The following is a 17,899-nucleotide window of genomic DNA, read 5'->3' as shown; positions in this document are numbered from 1 at the left end:
CTAGCAAAACCATCCAAGCACTGGCCCAGTTCTTCTGGCTAAAGCATCACACTGTTGTAAACACTTCCATATTACTTCTTCTCAAACAACCACTTGAAACAACTCGTCTAGTTTTAAGTCACTACATCTCACAATATAATGCTCCACTTCAGAAGAATGAGCTACTTCATTTTCTGTGTGATTGTTTACCCACCTTTTTTAGCACCCTTTTGTTGCACTGCATGGGTGAGCCTAGCATACATACAGGGTCACCTTTTCTTAATACTATTAATTTAATTGCTAAGTAAACCTCATCTTTTATTCACTTACTGAGCTGACAGCTCTTCACAGAAAGTCTCAGAACCCCATGCTACAAAGTGGGTGAGTCCTGAAGGCTCAAATAAGTGCCCATGGTTCACGTTCAGTGATGTGGAAATCCTTGATGGCAAAAGCCACCAGGGTGCTGGCTGCCACACGGATCTTGTGACAAACACTGACCTGAACAAAAGCCCCAGTTTGGAATCAGCTAAGCAAGAAGAAGCCTTTCCGTGGTCAGAGACTTAGCAGTCTTTCAAGATACCAAACCGCTCCTACATCTGACATGGCAGATGAGCAGGTGTAGGGAGGAAACACTCTTTCTACTATGTGGAATAGAGCTTAAATTTGACTAGAATGCAATTTTGATTGTAGAAGTAAATCACTGACTGCATACCCAAGGCTCACTCCATCCTCAACCTTCTCAAGCTCACATCAACAAGAGACAAAGTAAAGTGCATATTCCCTGCTCTACCAGAGCATAAACATTATGAAAGGGGAAACTGTGACCTCTAGAAAGATTTTCTACCAAGAAAGCTTCCTGAAGGAAAGCTAAATGCACTGGGCTTGGAGCCAGCCCTCAAGTCTCAATCTCATTAGTCACAAGAAAAGTGCAGAGGTTGCCAGGGAAAAGGCCACATTCACACAGAGGTTCCTCTGAGACACTGCAATTACTGTTTAGTTAAAATATAACAATTGAGCAATTTCCACAGCATAAATGGCCTGATACAGTGAGAATTCAAACCAATCTAATTTATTTTGGATTCCCTTCGTGGGGGTCTAAAAGAATACTTCTGTTTTTTTATGGTGTTGGGGAGAGAGAATGTTCACTGAATGTTTTTTGTATGCTTCTTTTTTTTTTTTTAATTAAGAACAAAATGTGTGATTTTAATAGCCCCACATAAACTACATACATGCAACTAGTTCTCTTACTGGGTCAGGTGCAACGGTCATGCTAGTGCTACAGGTTTTGCTCAAATCTTCTAGAGTTTATCTGGATTTTTACCAGTTGTAGAAGATATCATTATCTGTTCTGCTTTACTTAATTCCACATGAAACACAATAAAACCCATGCATCAGCAACAAAAATATAAGCTTTTCTCTCCTAAAACATTGAAAAGTGACTTTGTATCTTTTAGCATTTGAGTTGATAGGAAACACCAGCAGAATGACTTCTAAGAGCAGACATTTATACTACAAAAAGCTCTCCTAGCCACATACCCATGCAAAGACAGACAGCTTGCACTGCCAAGTATTTTTTCACCAATGTAAATTTTTAAAACACTGGCATCTCTGGAATAATATTCATTCTTTATAGGGTACCATAACTTCATTATTAAGTAATGCCTCCATTAAGTGAGAAAGTAGCCAAGCACAGTATATTCACAGTCACATTAGCAATGCATGGCAATATACATTCATAAAAAAATAAATGCATACAGCTGTCATCATTTCATTTCTACACCCTTTTGTGGCCCCTCGTTATTATTCTTGAAGCTTGAAGCAGTCTTAAACGTTATAAAATATGCATTAGCTCATTCCATCATGCACTCTGCTCTTTATTTAATATGGCATTCAGGTGCCATCTTTTCATTTTGCGATGACACTTTGATAATATGAAAATGAAGATAAGGGAGGCTGCCATTCAGAAGAAAAGCATTCTTATGAAGCTGAAATGACCAAAAAGTGAACACAAGCAAATGGAAAAGGTCTGTTTACACAGGCATGCTTGCCTAAACCACACAAATCTTCACAGTTCACATCACTCCAAAGTCACACTTGGGTTGAGTGGTATAACTGCCATCAGCAAGGGGACAAGCAGGATGCTTCAACAGCTCAAATTGCTGACAGTTTGTGGACTTCATTAAAGCCTTTCATTTCCAGAGATACGTTCTGGGTCTGTACCAAGTCCAATGACATTATGTTATATTCATCCATAGGAAACAGCCATTCAGTTTGAGAACGCAGTTATCCTTCTGCAACTCTGCTTCTCTCACAGCCTCACAGATCTTCTCCTCCCTCCACTTTCACACTGTTGGGAAAACTTGCACCTGAATTACATTTGTTCTTTCTGCTCTTGCACTGACACTTGTGCCAGTAAATCTCCTTTATGTTTGTACCAGGTTTCACTTCAGAAGGTCAAAAACTTTGAAAAGCTCCCATTTTAGCTCTTTTCTTCCAGTGGATTCCATTTTTTCTTGTATTTTCTTTTTCTTTTTGAAATTACCAAATCTCTTGGAAATTCACTATAAAACTGATACAATTGCTTTCTTCCTACTTGTGGTTTGTGTATTCTAGCAATCTTCCTGAATTATAAGAATTCAGAAAAGGGCATTAAATCCAAATCTATTCGTAATTTATAAAATAATTACCCAAGGCTAAGGAAGTAAAACACTCCTCTTACCTCTGGATTCGTGGAACTCCAGTGTAACATGTGCATCAAACCCAAGGCTGAAGTAATTATTGAAGACATTGAGCGGAAGCTATAATTAGATAATAGAAAGACATGTAAAAGCAGCACAGATTAAATATTCCGTGCCCCACCAGGAATTAACTATTTTAAATTTGGCACCTCCTGAAAGCCTAAAAAGAAAATGGGAAGTGTATGTATGAAGTTGTTCTTCTAAGAAGGCTAGTAATAGCTTGTGGGAGATGCTCCATACAAAAGATAAAGAATGCAAACACATTTACTGAGCTTTATGATCATAGAAGTATCTTTGCAAACGTATTATAAAGTTCCTCATTTACTTTCTCATTGAGATTTTCCAGAGCATTTCTCCACTTAACATGTCAATATATAGGTTTTCCTAATTGCTTGGCACTTCAAGCTCAGCATGATGAATAAAACTCAAGCTGTGTTTTTCTTGCTTAATATATAACCAGGAGCAATGCAAGTGCCAGACAAGAAGCCCTAATTTTATTGAGGATGCATGAGATAGCAAAGCACACATCTGGCCTCTTCATCATTATACTGGCCCAGCAGAGCTGTACAGAGAGAAGAGTAGCATCCAATAAATAAGCTGGAAATTCTAACTGAAAAGAGGAAATTGGTGCATAGAAATATAATATTTTTTTTTAAATGTCAGTGACAGATTCAACATCACCTGCCCTATGACTTATCAGTGTATATGTGATCCCTTCACACAGATTTTCCCAATCTTAAACTCTCAAGAGAGATGATCTCACTAATGGAGACTCACAAAGATGTTAAATCCAAAGATACATTATTCTTAGCTGTAAAGAAGGGAACAGTTAGTATTTACCAGCAGAATCTTAAGTAATATTTAAATTATCTGTATATTTTTAGATGTGTCTCAAATTTAGGAATGAATAGTGGTCACTGGGTTCCTTCTTCTGCCACCCTTGATTAAATGGAGGGAAAACAATGAGATGCCATGGATTTTTACCAGGATTTGGTTACTGAGACAAATGCTCAAAGTCTGAGTTACAAACAACAAATAACATGCCAATACATACTAAGGTTCACGTGCCCCCAGACACATTGGAGAATAATAGGAAAAGATGCAATAAGAAATTGAAAAGGTTTTAGAGCTTCAGCACTCACACCTCTCATGGAAGAGAGAGGAGCAAAAATGCTCTTAATTATACCATAGTTTCCCTAGGGAAAAAAAGGCTCTAACCTTACGTGACCCATCTTCCAGCTCATCCTGTGGCAAATCTGGGTTGCGCTCAACCTGGAGATTCCATCGATCCAGCTGGACAATGGTCCCATCTTCTACATGACACAAGATCTTGGACACAGGCTCATCTGTGTAACCCTGGCAGCAGAATGAGTGTCACCAAAGTATCAGCCGTGGATAGCCAAAGAAAAGCAAATCATTCACCAATTAACTGGAAAATCTCCTTCCTTTCATGCAGATCTAAAACAGCAGATCAAATGTTCTTAAGAACATGCCAAATTATTGCTAGATTTTGATATAAGAAACAGTCAGATCAACTATTACTTAAGAACACAAGTTTTAGACAGGTGTGGTAAGACTAAGAGAGGAATTCAAAGCATATTTGCCTTTCATGAAATAAATCCAGTGCTGTAGTCAACTAAAACTACAGAGAAATAAAGCTAATAATATTAATTAATAAAAATAAAAATACTTAAGTTATAAGTGCACATATAATTCTCACTACTTGGCCCGAAATACCAGACAGATACAGCACTTTTTTATTACAACATTTACATTACTAATAATTCAAAACATGAAACTGGAAACTGTAATAAGCTGTTGTGTCCATGTGAAGCAGATCTTGGGTAAAGCCCCGTCAGCTATTTTAGCCAAAAAGAAGTTTTATGCTACTACACCACTAAATCAGAGCAGCAAGTTGAGGACCCACATGTAAGAGTAACCCCAGTCAGTGCTTACCCCACCCCAGTTGAGGGTGCGGGCAAGGTCATTCCCAGTGCCAAGTGGAAGGACAGCCACAGGAGGCTGGGGAGTGAGTTGCAGCTCATCTAGGATAGAGAGGATCCAGCCAACCTATAAAACCAGAAAAACAAGAAACTGTTGGTAAGGAAGATTAAAAGGGAAGGAATGGAGAAGAAAGGCATGTTTTGACTGTACTGCCATCGTAGAAAAGAACAAGTCAAAAAATAAAGAAATAAATAAATTAGAAAAAGAAAAAACAATATATACAAAAACTCTACAGTTGCCCCATCTGAGATTTTTCCTCCCAGAGAACTGAAGAGTCTTCATGGAGCTCCTGTATAAAGAGCAGGAATAGGACACAAATTCTGTCTATTGTTAATAGCACACCAAGATCCCAAAGAAAAGGAGCGAAAAAGTTTCTGCCTAAAAAACTGTTCTGAAAAAGATGCTGTGTTTAGATTAGTTTAAAAAAAAAATTAAAAATAAAAATTAAAAATTGGTGAGAATAATACAGACAGCTTAAGATTAAAATGTTGAATCACTCTTATACTAAAGAGGAAAAGATGCAAGAGGTACTTTAGAAAAGCATGTTCTGAAACACGGAGTCCAGATCAAGTCAAGTAGAGACACACCCACAGGTCTCCCAATACCCAGAAGAGACACTTTAGAGCTGAATTGTTATGCCCTGAGCAAAGCAGATATATAGAATTATACATACAGGGCTAGAATAAAAGACTATAATACTCAGGGCTGAAGACTGTGCTTTGGGAAAATGAACATGGATCTTTTGCACCACAAGCGATTGATTGAGAGCTGGATCTTCCTCTCTCTCTCTCATTCTCTCTCTACTCCAGACCACATAAAATTTTTCAAAAGCAATCTGACATAGGAACAAATTAATGTAAAATATTTTACTTGTATTAAAAAGCACTTTCCAACAGGAAAAGGAGTATTGCTGAAAATATTCTCAAAATTTATATGCCTGAAACTCTTGCTATGAGAAAATAGCACTATTAGATTATTTCTCAACTTGAAAAAAAAACAAAACTATGAAAATATGTCATGCGTTTTGAATAATTTATTTTAGAAATACAAATATAAATTAGCATACAAATAAGAAAATAATGTCTATTTTTTTCTGATGTCAGTGTTCATAGATTGTATCTTCACTAATATTATGAGTTTTTAAATAAGACATAGAACTGAATGACAGATTCCACCTGGACAGGATTTTTCCACTCTCAACTAATACTTCTGTGATTTCAGATAGATTCTTAGCCCAAACTGAAATGAAACTGGGCTTCAAGAAAACAAAACCTAGGTATTTGGTACTGCAGCTTGAATTTGAAGTACTGGAGAGGGCGGTGGTCTGATAGAGGATGAGAAAAAGCCAACAACCACCATATCTGATATTCTAGAATAAGTCTCTCCCCATGTCTCTTCATGGAAAAATTAATTTTATATAAATATTATTTATTAAACAGTTACTTATCATAACTCATTGTCCAGTTATTCAAGTGTCTGTGGGATGTTATCTCACATCACAGATCATTGTCTAACAGTGATGTGAATAACTAAAAACTTTCATGAACCTGAATGTTACCAAAGGTATTTAAGCCCTTCATAGGTCCTATGATATGACTAAATAAAGTCCTTAAGGGATTGTCAGAGATAAGTCATCATCTAATTTTTGAAAGCTAGTCCTCTGGTATTATGAACAGGAAGACAGGGAAAGGAGTCCCAGTAATTCCCACATGGCCAAGACTTGTTAAAGAGTCCTTTGTCTTTGCCATTGACTTAATCTATACATTTGTGCATTAGCTTGCTAATGGGGCAGGTAGCCTTACAAATACCAACCAGTTTTGTAAATGCTTTTAAGTTTTTAATCAAAATCTCAAATTGTTCATGTACACTTGCAAAACTGCTCTTTGAGGTCATTTCTAAACCTTACAGAGTCAAAGATGCTATTTCAGTAAAGGATGATAAAGACTGTCATTTCCCTGTAAAAAAGAAGTCTCCTGACTGCTTTGAAAACAAAGTTTTCTTCTTATAGCCAGAAAAGTAACAGCAAACAGCAGTGATGGAAAAGTTGCAATCAGTTCTGACTCACCTCAATAATGCAAGATAACATCTGGTCTCATTGAATATTCACTAAGTCCATTTGAGTCAGATTTCTCATTTCTAGATGTAATGGCTTTGGGAATAGCTAGATATTAATTTGCTTCAAACTGAGCAGCAGCGAATGTAATAGTAAAGTGCTGCTCTTACCAATGAGAAGGTGCTGCCCCCTGTTGCTTTCACTGCTCAGCAAACAAAGAAACAGAGGATGCTAGGGCTCAATGTGCTTGCATTTATTTCTATTTTAACATTTTTATAATGAAGATCTTTCTCCTAGGAAAATATTGGCTTCCTCAGACAGAAGCTTCAAACATTTCCAGAAATAGATTGAAAACATCTCTTTTTTGATGTTTTTTTGAAAACATCTATTTTTTTGCTGAAGTAATACCTCACAAGTTTCTCAAGGATTGTTCCAAATTCCATAAGAGTAATATTTATTGCCCCAGGTACCAGCAAGATGGTAATCAGATCATGTTGTTTCTTTTGTCTTGCAGGGGAAAGCACCAGTATTAATGACCTCTACATCCAGAGTTTCAGAAGTGCTCACAAAAGCAGATAGGAGCTGAGAGTGTGTTCAGCTCACTTAAAAAATAATAATAATAATAATTTAAAAATAAATAAAAGCCTCGTAGTGTGATGACTACGTACTTCTATACATCCTGGCCAGCCATTGCACCTTGCAGCTACTATAGTTGCAAGTATTACCAAAAGAATGTTTGGGGAACTGAGCTACATGGAGTCTAAAGGTCAGCTTTGTAACTGTTTCAGCACTCAGTGGTATAGGGTGAGAATTATTGTACTCTTAAGAACAGGCAAGAGCAAAGCAGTTGTAATTCATTCACTCTTGGCCTCCAAGCCCCAAACTGTAGAGCCTGCCTCCATCTGAAGGTGTCCAAGTCTTCTGAAGATCTGACACTACTCCCTTCTCCAATTCAATTGTAAAGAAAGTACTGAATCTGGAGATCAGTCACAACACAGGCAAGTAGCATGACAGCTTCCTCACAGTGGATTTGTAAAGAGGGTGAGGAAACTAGAGACATTTGATATTTGACTGTACTCAGGCATAGTGGAGACAATAGCAGAGAGGAGTAGAAATTAAGATTAAATGACCCCCAGGCGCTGATTTAACCTGCTAGACCCTCAGATCTGTGAAAAATAGTAAGAGGAGGCCGACAATGCTTGTCTTTATTTTTTAAGCTATACTAAATCTATGCGTAAAGCAGATAGGATCTAGGACATTAGCACGTAAGAATACGGTCCCATCAATAAGCAGGCCAATCCACATAGAAAAGAAAAATAAAAAGATTTCTTAAGAATAAGGTAGGTTATCAGGTTCTATAGGCATCACAAAGTGAGAAACCTATGTAGTGAGCAATTTCAACTCTTGGCAATGACCAGAGGGCTGCCAGGCACCAGTCACCTACCGTTCCATCCCCACCACAGGCCAGGATCCGCAGGTTTGGCACTTTTCTGTACAGCTCCAGCCTGGCCAGGGGAGGGAAAAGCAAAAAATAATTTTGAAAAAGTCAGTACAGCAATGAAGGTAGTTAATATGCAAGTGACAGTTTAACTATCATTTATTTCTCTCTAGAATATTCATTACTATTAATGCAGGATGGAGGAGGAAAATTTAAAAAAAGAAATGGAGCTTTCCTTAACAGTTAGACAGCCCCTCCTGAGAAATGTTTTGTCTGTTCAACATGGGAACATGTAACCTGAAAAGCCAGATTCTCATTCTTTCTCTGGAGATGGCAAAGTCTTCTATTTTCCTCTTATCCTAAGGCAAACAAACGTAAACACTGAAGCTTTAAACCAAATGAAGTGTTTCTCATCATTGTTTCTGAACCATTGTTTCTGAAGTGTGTGGAGCAAGACAGCTCCTTCAACAAAAAATACAAACTTGTATTTTTTTAATACCACAGAAGGCAGTAACACCTAACAAAACTCTCTGGATATCTGATCTAAGATACAAACAGCAGAGCCAAAAAAATGCCTGTTCCATCAGTTGCATGAAAGAGAGGCATAAGACATCTCCCAGTGGAGGAGATACATTTCCATACTGAGACCTGGTTTACCAAGGATCTAATTCAACCTTCAATCTGTTACACAGCTCTGAAAACCGTCCATTTACTTTTAAGTTTCTATACATCATTAGGAGAGTAGCGGGTGTTTCAGTAGGAAAAACATGTTTGGGTGCTCTAGAAGCATGAATAGAAAATACTTGGACCATACTTATACAGGTAAACATTTGACTTTAAATGATTACCATCTTTCTGTACTAATGTCAAAGGAGCACTGAGCAGACAATTAAGTAAAGCAAATATCCCTACCTCAAATACCACAGAAGCAAAGTTTCTTTACTCTTAGCAGTGAGAATCATCCCTCTAAAGGCAGGTTCTCTCTCCTTCAGGAAGCACTCACCCTGCAATAACTGCCTAGTTAATGAGCGTCCATTACTCAGCATGCAAAGATAGCTGCATGCTGCAGGCACACATGGAAATCTAAAGGTAGCTTCACTCCATTAAAGATCAGCCACCCGGGAATGGTCAAGCACTGTAGGATCTGCAGTCCATGGGCTCTACTGAGATTTAGGCATAAGGTACTCTTCAATGAACTCCTTGTTTTGATTATGCAAATCTGATCACCTATGTAATAGCTTTCAGTCACTGTTTTCCTATAATGTGATTCTATACCTAAGAATGGCCTATTATTTTCTTTTTCTCTGCTTACATCACTTGCTGTGAGTCCTCCGCACAGTCACATAATAAAAGAAACAAACGAAAAAAATTCTGACCAATAGAGGGTGCTCCTTAGCAAATGTAAAAGATTATATCTGAAAGCAGCCATACCTTTCATATGTCTATTTAGTTTAGTGCTAGTGGTGGCAGTGGTGACGAGGAGACGGTCAGACTAGATGATCTTATAGGTCATTTCCAACCTTGTGATTCTATGATTCTATGATTTGATCTATGTATTCATAGAGAGCATAGAACCCATTCCCATCTTACTTTACATGAACTGCTTATCTCAGGAATATGCATCACTCAGAATACCATAAATCTCAAAAGATTTCTATCTCAACTCCAGATCAAAGCAGATTCAGTGCTGAGACCAGACCACATTTCTCAGGGTTTCATCAAGCCAGGGCTCAAAAATCTCCACATACAAAGAGAATCCAATCTAATGGGTAACTGTCCTAGAGTGAAAAAGTTTTACACCTATTTAGATGTATTTATTTACATCTTTTTTTATAAAAAAAGTTTTTTTACATCTATTCAGAACTTCTCTCATTTCTACTGTCTCTTTGGACATTTTGCCCACTATTTCTTGCTCCTCTTGCCATGCTGCTGTAAAGGGTCAAACTGTCTTTTCAGCAACATCCCCAGTAGGTATCCAAAGCTGCTGCCCAAGCCTGCTCTTCTCTATACACGTGCTTAAGATCTTATCTGAACATGCAGAGGCATTTACATAGGCTTATCTATATGCTAAAACTTTGATTCTGTATCACAATTTGGATCTTTGAAAACCCAAACCTATCAAAATGATTAGTCTACCAACCTATCCAAGCTAGATGTTTCTCTGCAATCCTAATACAAAAACAGAGCTGAGTGCCTGAAAACTTACGCATCTTTTGGCCCTTCCTGAGAGAGATCAAAGACCTGGCGTGGATTCAAATACCACATAAACATTTGGAGAACCTTGGTGCCCTGGGAAAAGAGAAAAATCGAAAAAGGGAAATTATGAATAGCATAACGATTATTAAAAATAACAGTGTTCATATTTGGACTGCTTTTCTTCCCTTTATGCTTTATAATGCAAACACAAGCCAAGAAAAAAATCAAAATAAAAAGGGTTGCAGCCAATGATAGCTCTATAAAATAGTGACTCAGAAATCCATGCAGTGTACACATGTGTGCTTATAAATTGAATTGAACAATACAGATCATTAATGGTATAAGAGTAGGCACTTAGAGTCAGACAAAGGTTTTTCTCCCACAGAAACCTGTTCTCTCATCACCTGCAACAAGAAAGATCTGTTATCCCACGCATCCTCAGACTGTTATCTGTGACAGCAATAAGCTCAAGAATTTTGTGGGCAAAATTTGTGGGTCACAGTGAAGAGTGTCTTGCCCAACATCCATGTAATGATGCTGCTTTGACCTCCAAAACCATCATCACAAATATTACTATGAGCCTTTACTGCCCTGAGAAGCAGCATCCAAGGACTCCATGGACTGCAGCTGCACCACTCGCTCAGTGCAGATTGGCCAACACTTCACCAAAAGGTCATCATATGATAATGTAAAATTACATCATATTTAGGGTAAAATAAGTCTAGAACTTCACTACAAATCTAAATTTCCCATGGAAAAATGAGGTCTTCTGAAAATCTCCAAACTACCATTTCAGGTTCCTATCAAAAATCTGAAGATATGAAGGCCGAATCTCAAATATTTAAATATCCTTTCTTCCACTTCAGTGGAATTAGAGATATAAAGGACATTCAACTGCAAGCATCTATTCTAGGAGACTCTAATACAGTCACATAGAGCTCTTCTCACTCATGACTGACTAAAAACTATTCTTATTTGCAGAAAACAGTTATTAAGCTTAAACTTTGTTACCTGGATCCATATTATGACCTTACCTGGTTCCCTCCACTTTTTGGATTTACAAAAACCAACAGTGGTTTCATGAGTGGAGAGGAAATAGGCTTTATCACAAATGGTCGACCTTTGTTATCCTGGGAAAACACAGCAAGAAACAACTTTAGTAAAAGTTAGGAAAAGGGTAGATTTCACTGGCATATCACATATAAAAGACCCAACATAGCTCTGACAAAACTACCTTGGATACTGGAAACAGTGCAGCCATTATAACATGATGCTCAGCTGAGACTAAATTCATGCAGCTGAGAAAATTCCATAAGAAAATAAGAAGGAAAAAACTGTTCCAGGTCAGCCCCAATTTTTTTTTTTTTTTTTTACTTTATATTCTTTCCCAAAAAGAAATTATTCATACAGTCCTAATAACATGTCAGATATAGTGCTATTTCTAATATGAATTATATTTTTTTCCAATAGAAAATGGAATGAGATAAGCTACTTACTTCCTGACTCCCATTTAACAGACAAATTGAACCAGTGTTTAGTTGCAGATTACCTGCTCCTATATTCTTGGTGTTGATGGCCCTACTTCTTTGAACAGCTTTTATTTGTATTATGTGATTCAAATATTTCTCATTACAGAATCACAGAACTGCAGGGGCTGGAAGGGACCTCTAGAAATCATCAAGTCCAACCCGTCTGCCAAAGCAGGCTCCCTAGACCAGGTTGCAAAAGTAGGCATCCAGGCGGGTCTGGAAAGTCTCCATAGAAGGAGACTCCACCACCTCCGTGGGCAGCCTGTTCCAGTGTTCCACCACTCTCACTGTGAAGAAGTTCTTACGCACATTTGTGCAAAACTTCCTATGTTTGTGTCATTTCCCCTTGTTCTATCACTGTGCACCACTGAAAAGAGTCTGGCCTCATCCTTTGGCCTCCTGCACCTTAGATATTTTTATTAAGTCAATGAGAAATATATCTGCCTCCCAGCTTCTCTGTATCTGTAGTACATTAAAGAGCCCCATAATGAGGACACTCTCCTGGGCTGAGGCAGACACAGACTGAAGTTTCTGGTATGCAGTTACCCAATGCCCAAGTGAGGATCTTACCCACAGAGCTCTGTCTGGGCAGAGGTAAGTCTCCATCCACCTCTCCCCTCAAGGCTGTCATTCAGTATACGACTTATACAGTAGATAAGAGCTGGAAACAAAGTCTTCTATAATCTACATAGTAAACCTAAACATAGAACCAAATATCCCCAACAGATCTCCCAAGGCAGACTCTCAAAGCAGACATTCAAGCCAACTCCATATTCAGACTCTTGCAGTCAACACTCAGAAACCACTTTCACATTCCTGCTCTGCCTAGCTGAAACCAAGTGTTTGAGCTGAGTCTTTTACACCCCAGGGGAATACTGTTTCATTAGGATGGTATGCTGCTTCTTGAAAAAAAATCAACTCAGCAAATGACGCTTCCCATACAAGTTTTTATCAAAACTAATATTATCTCGCAACTTCAATAACATGGAGTTTTCCAGCAAAAAAAAAAAATATATATATATATATATATATATCTCAAAAACACAGTAAATGGAACTTTAAAATCTGCATTTATACATTCAAACAAAAGGAAACTTATTTTCAAAGCTCTTAAATACCTACATCATTGCCTCTTTTGCTGGCTTTTCTTTTAAAAGACGTCCTCTTCTTTCGCCGTGTTGAAGTCTTTAATGAGTTCTACATAAAAAAAAATAAAGAAAAAAGAATACATGAAAAGCAAAACAAAATTTGGAAGACAGGCACAGACAGAGCCTCTTTATGAAGCTCTTCCATGCATGTCCACTTGGAGAATGATAAGAGTATCTGGCACATGCTCAAGATTTAAATCACATGCGCTGCATGCTTTACACTTCCACACCACCGTTTATGGAGAAAGCCACACACGGAGACCAGACTGGTGCTTTGGAACTGGAAACTTTCCCACGCTGTGAGGGGGAAAAAAGATCAGATGCTCCCATAGACTCACATAACACCACATGTTGTACCTGCCAACCCTCCCAATAGGGGTAGGAGACGCCCGTTTCCCCTTCGGGGCTCCAGTCTCCTGCCCAATCAGTCTCGTCTCCTGGTATGGAGACCCCCTGCATAAAGATGTAATAAAAAACATGATAAATGAGATATTTTTCATGTTTTTTTAGGAAAGAAAACAACAAGTTTTAGCTCTGGCAACCATTATGACTCAATATAACATAGGCCACCACGGCATATGAGGCTGGCACTGCAGAGTGAGTTCCAGCCCTATCAAGAAGCTTGTGTAATCATCCGATGAGGAACAACGTGAACTGTTAGTAATTAAGGAATCAAGCTTTTTCCCAGTTGTTTGCTTTTTCAATAGCAACACTAAACTACAGAAGAAAACGCAAAACTTCTTGTATTTTTGCAGAACCTAAAAAATATGCATGAAAACTATTCTTCAGGCAGGCAATAGCCTAGTTACTAACAACGAACCGTAAAGGTCTTCTGATGTGATAAAAACATATCAAAAAGGGGATATAATTTTTTTTCCTTTGGTATTCAGTACCTGAAATCATATCCACAAGAAATACTTGGTCTACGATTGAGATTTTGTATTACAGGAAATACACAGGAAATTAGAAGAAAGTTAATTGATTTTTTTCTGGCTTCAAGAGGGGAGCAAGATCCACCCAGCTCATCCAAAAGGTCATTTCTGTCATGATGCTATTCAAAAGTGTGTCATTAATGAGAATAAGATAATGATCAGAGATCACCAAGTCTATATGCAATGATATCTGTCCCTACTTAATCCTGCTCACTAACAAGTAATGCCATTACATTAAGGAGAACAGTTACTAAAGTCTCTTGATTACCTAACAACCACATTCAGAATTCCAAAACTTTGATCCAACACATCAAGTACAAAATTTAGATTTTCCTGACTTCTCAGAAATGTGGAAAACTGTAACAGCAATCTAACTCAAATATCTGAAGAAACTATTATCTCCTTTTGAACCCAGACCAAGAGAGGTCTGCTGTATAGCAGAGCCACAAACTTATATCACCTCCCAACATTCCTTGTGGACTGTTGTAAGCGACTGCGAGACCCCCCCACGGGATGTGATGCGATAGGCCATCTCCCTGCTCTATGATTGATGTGTGGCATGTGTCCTTAGGGGCGTAGATGAAGCACATAGGTTATATAAGCTAGAGTTCACGTGTAATAAACGCCATTTTGCTGTTCATCATATTGGTGTGTACGTGCAGTCATTTGGTCCTGGCCTGGTTTTAGGTCAGTACCGTAGGAGGCAATGCAACAGTGGACCATTATATATTTATGCCTTGTTGCTTACTGAAAATACTGAAGACAATGTGGCTCAGTAGAGCAATGCCAAGGCACTTGCCCTATTAGGGCACAGTTGGAAAAAATGTCTAAGGAGATGTTCTTATTCTTCCCTACTCTGATACATGAAAAGTGATCTTGAAAGCATGATAAATCACAAAGACTGCACTGACAACAGAAGTGAATGAGTAGTCTCAGCTTCACAGACTTTCACTGCCCTACTTTAGGAGCCAGACCGAGGGTAGACAAAAGTCTTTATATCAGTATAAAGGCACAGCGCATTGCCCTCAAAGCTCCAGCAGTCAACTGCAAGCAGTGGAGTTCTTGGCCTGTTTTCTCAGCTGCTTTCACAGGTGTGGGGAAAACAAGATAGATTGAGATCCAGCCTATCTGCAGATGTCTGCTATCTGACAAAAGCTAACGGACATACTGAGACTTTTCCTTGGGCTCTAGTCTCCCTAGGTGTAAAATTTAAGATACTTATCCTATCGGTAACATGCAGTGAAGTCTTCTGGCAAATCACAGCCAGTAACTCAAGTTCAATATTATATTAGGATAGTATTTAACTGTATCACCTGAAGAAGGACTGTACTTATTATTCTACTTTCTCAGTGGATGGACCTAAGCCAGTGAAATTATTTTGGAAAAAGAAAATACTGCCTAATTTAAAGAATAATAATAATCAATTAAAGTCCGTTTAAGTGTAGTTGTTATTAAATCCCATTATAGCATGGCTCCTTTCTTGCCTATGAATGGGGTGGGAAGAGGCATATAAGCGTGTTAGTGAAAGAGTTTCAGCCTAAGCCTCCACCATAACCTTTTTTCCTTAATTTCTACCCTCAGAAAGGCAATATAATATGCTATGTCACAACTATGTTATTTCACCTTTTTCCTTTTAAAGCATACTTACATCTGTAATGTTAAGGCAACCTAAATCTTTGCTACAATGATGCACATCTACAGCAGATGGAAGGCAAAAAAGCTGATTAAACATACGCAAGTTCTCCTTGCAAACATGCAGAAGAATAACAGACAGAAATAATCATCAGTCTTTGCACATGAAAGTGAAGAAATGACTGCGTATTACCTTGTCCACAAAACAAGGTGATGAGTATTTTTACAAACAGATAATGTTATTCAGCGAAATACTTGATAACAAGGCATACCTTTACTGTGCACCATATGTAAATCCTAACTTGCATCTAGAGAGGAAACCTCTCCTTTGTGGATGTCAGTTTGGCCATCTTCAAAGAGAGATGTTTGGTATTATTGCATCATCACTATAGTTCTAAGCAAGTTTAGCTAAATGAACAAAAGAATTGGAGTCCTTTTATGGTGTTGGTTGGTTTAAGGACTGCAGACTATCCTCAACAGATCTAATGAAACTTTTCCACCTTTTCCTTTGCAACATTTCAGTCTTTATTTTCAAAGGCTTTTAACATGCTGGACATCAAATGATGTAAGCAATGAACAGCCTCTGAGAATGTCTATCTTGACCATCTTCTGGTTGCTCACAAACCACATCTAGGCAAGACAGCTGCAGCAAGCAACTGACGAAAGGAAGACATTAGCCGAGGAGTATAAAGATTACTAGCACTTTTTTAAGGCCCTTGAAGGAGGAGGAACAGAAGAAAATAATATGTTTACTCACCTTGAAAAGAAAAATATAAAAAATTAATAAAATAAAATGGAATTTTACACTTACTGTCTTTGCCTTCCCAAACAGAAGATGACAGATTGAATCAGTAGGTACATCAGCTAGATGTACTCCTCCTCATCATTAACTTTTCTCTCACAACATAAGCATAGCAAGCCCATTCCTAGCACAAAACTACTTGGGCTACCAAATCTCACACATCAGTCAACAAGGGTGGCCTGTTTTCACAACAGTGAGGAGAATTAGGAGAGGGAATTGATTTGAACCACAGGAAATCAGAGATGGTGTCAAAGTGCTGCTAGTACAGTACAGAAATATTGGAAAACAGTAAACTAGTTACAGAAGTATGAATACAATGAAATAGATACTGGGAATTTTCCATTTATGTAAACGGGTCATTACAGACAGGGCTACCACCTAACCCAAAGTTGATTAAACCATTTTGAATATTCATCATGTAGCAACCAATTGCTTGCAAAATGCAAAAGCTCCCCATTTAGAATGTAAAAGGCATGAACAAATTTTTCCTTAGTTACATAATCATGGTTTACTGCCACAACATTCTGGCATTCAGAGGGGGAGCGTGCTGTTTATTCAAGTACAATATTTGAAAGGTGGTGACCCTTGTTGCACATAAGCATGGAAAAGCATTTTTGTAGCAATAAAAAGAGAAATAAAAATTGAAAACTGGGGCAAGGCTTTGCTACAAAAAGCCACCTTATTTGCCTAAAAGAAACAACCAATAAAAGGATGAAGGCACCACTAAAATCAACTTCATGAGTAGGAAATTCATTTCAGGAGTTGACCATGATTAACATGAGTAGTTAATTAGAGCTGAGAAAATAATTTATAACCAAGAGGCTTGTAGTCAAATTTACTCCAATTGTGAAATATGTGAAAAACAAATTGCTGCTTACATATATTAATTTACTATCTGAATTCACAAAAATTTTAATATTGTATTTGTATTCTGTGGACTGAATGCAACAATAGTGTTCACCAAACAGGCATATAGGGTGAAGAGGGCCACAATACACAGGAGAGCTGGCCAGAAACAGCAGGAGGGGAAAAAAATTCCTAAAGAAACATAAGAAAAACAAACAAGACTTCTGTCAAAAAAAAATCTGAAAATGCATCTAATGTATTAATATTTCCCAAAGCAAATAGATTAATTCCACAAAAGTAACACTGCACAAGATGTTGTTCAGAAATTTTGTGGAAACTCTGCATTGTGTAGGAATATGATTTATCTAAAGCTTCAGTTACTCAAAGTAATTTTTTTTTTTTTTTTTTTTTTTTTTGCATTAATTCTAAGGGCTTGACAAGTGATGAGAGGGAAAATTGGACTGACATACTTCCTCTCCATTTATAACCGCAAAAAATTAACAGACATTTCCTTTAAGCCTAACACTTAAAACATGCATTTAAAGTCTTTTTACCCATGAATAATATTTTTTGACCTTTCTGAAAAAAAAAATAATAATAAT

General features: G+C 37.7%; 1 protein-coding gene across 7 annotated transcripts in view; it reads right to left on the bottom strand.

Moving 5' to 3' along the window:
• DGKI (diacylglycerol kinase iota) overlaps positions 1–17,899 on the bottom strand; it is a 216,543-nt gene that overhangs the window by 94,694 nt on the left and 103,950 nt on the right. For 5 of the 7 annotated variants that reach the window (XM_048930903.1, XM_048930912.1, XM_048930948.1 and 2 more), the window contains 8 exons: positions 13,443–13,538; positions 13,060–13,134; positions 11,443–11,538; positions 10,419–10,501; positions 8,219–8,279; positions 4,674–4,787; positions 3,936–4,073; positions 2,699–2,777 (listed from right to left, as the gene is read on the bottom strand). In XM_048930903.1, the coding sequence (XP_048786860.1) occupies positions 2,699–2,777; positions 3,936–4,073; positions 4,674–4,787; positions 8,219–8,279; positions 10,419–10,501; positions 11,443–11,538; positions 13,060–13,134; positions 13,443–13,538 (742 nt within the window). The remainder of the gene's footprint in view (positions 1–2,698; positions 2,778–3,935; positions 4,074–4,673; positions 4,788–8,218; positions 8,280–10,418; positions 10,502–11,442; positions 11,539–13,059; positions 13,135–13,442; positions 13,539–17,899) is intronic. The other 2 variants (XM_048930928.1, XM_048930921.1) reach the window with 1 other exon arrangement.

Source organism: Lagopus muta, chromosome 1, assembly GCF_023343835.1.
Source record: "Lagopus muta isolate bLagMut1 chromosome 1, bLagMut1 primary, whole genome shotgun sequence".
Taxonomy (NCBI): domain Eukaryota; kingdom Metazoa; phylum Chordata; class Aves; order Galliformes; family Phasianidae; genus Lagopus; species Lagopus muta.
The sequence above is the reverse complement of the archived record's forward strand: the minus strand, read 5'-3'. Positions and strand labels throughout refer to the sequence as shown.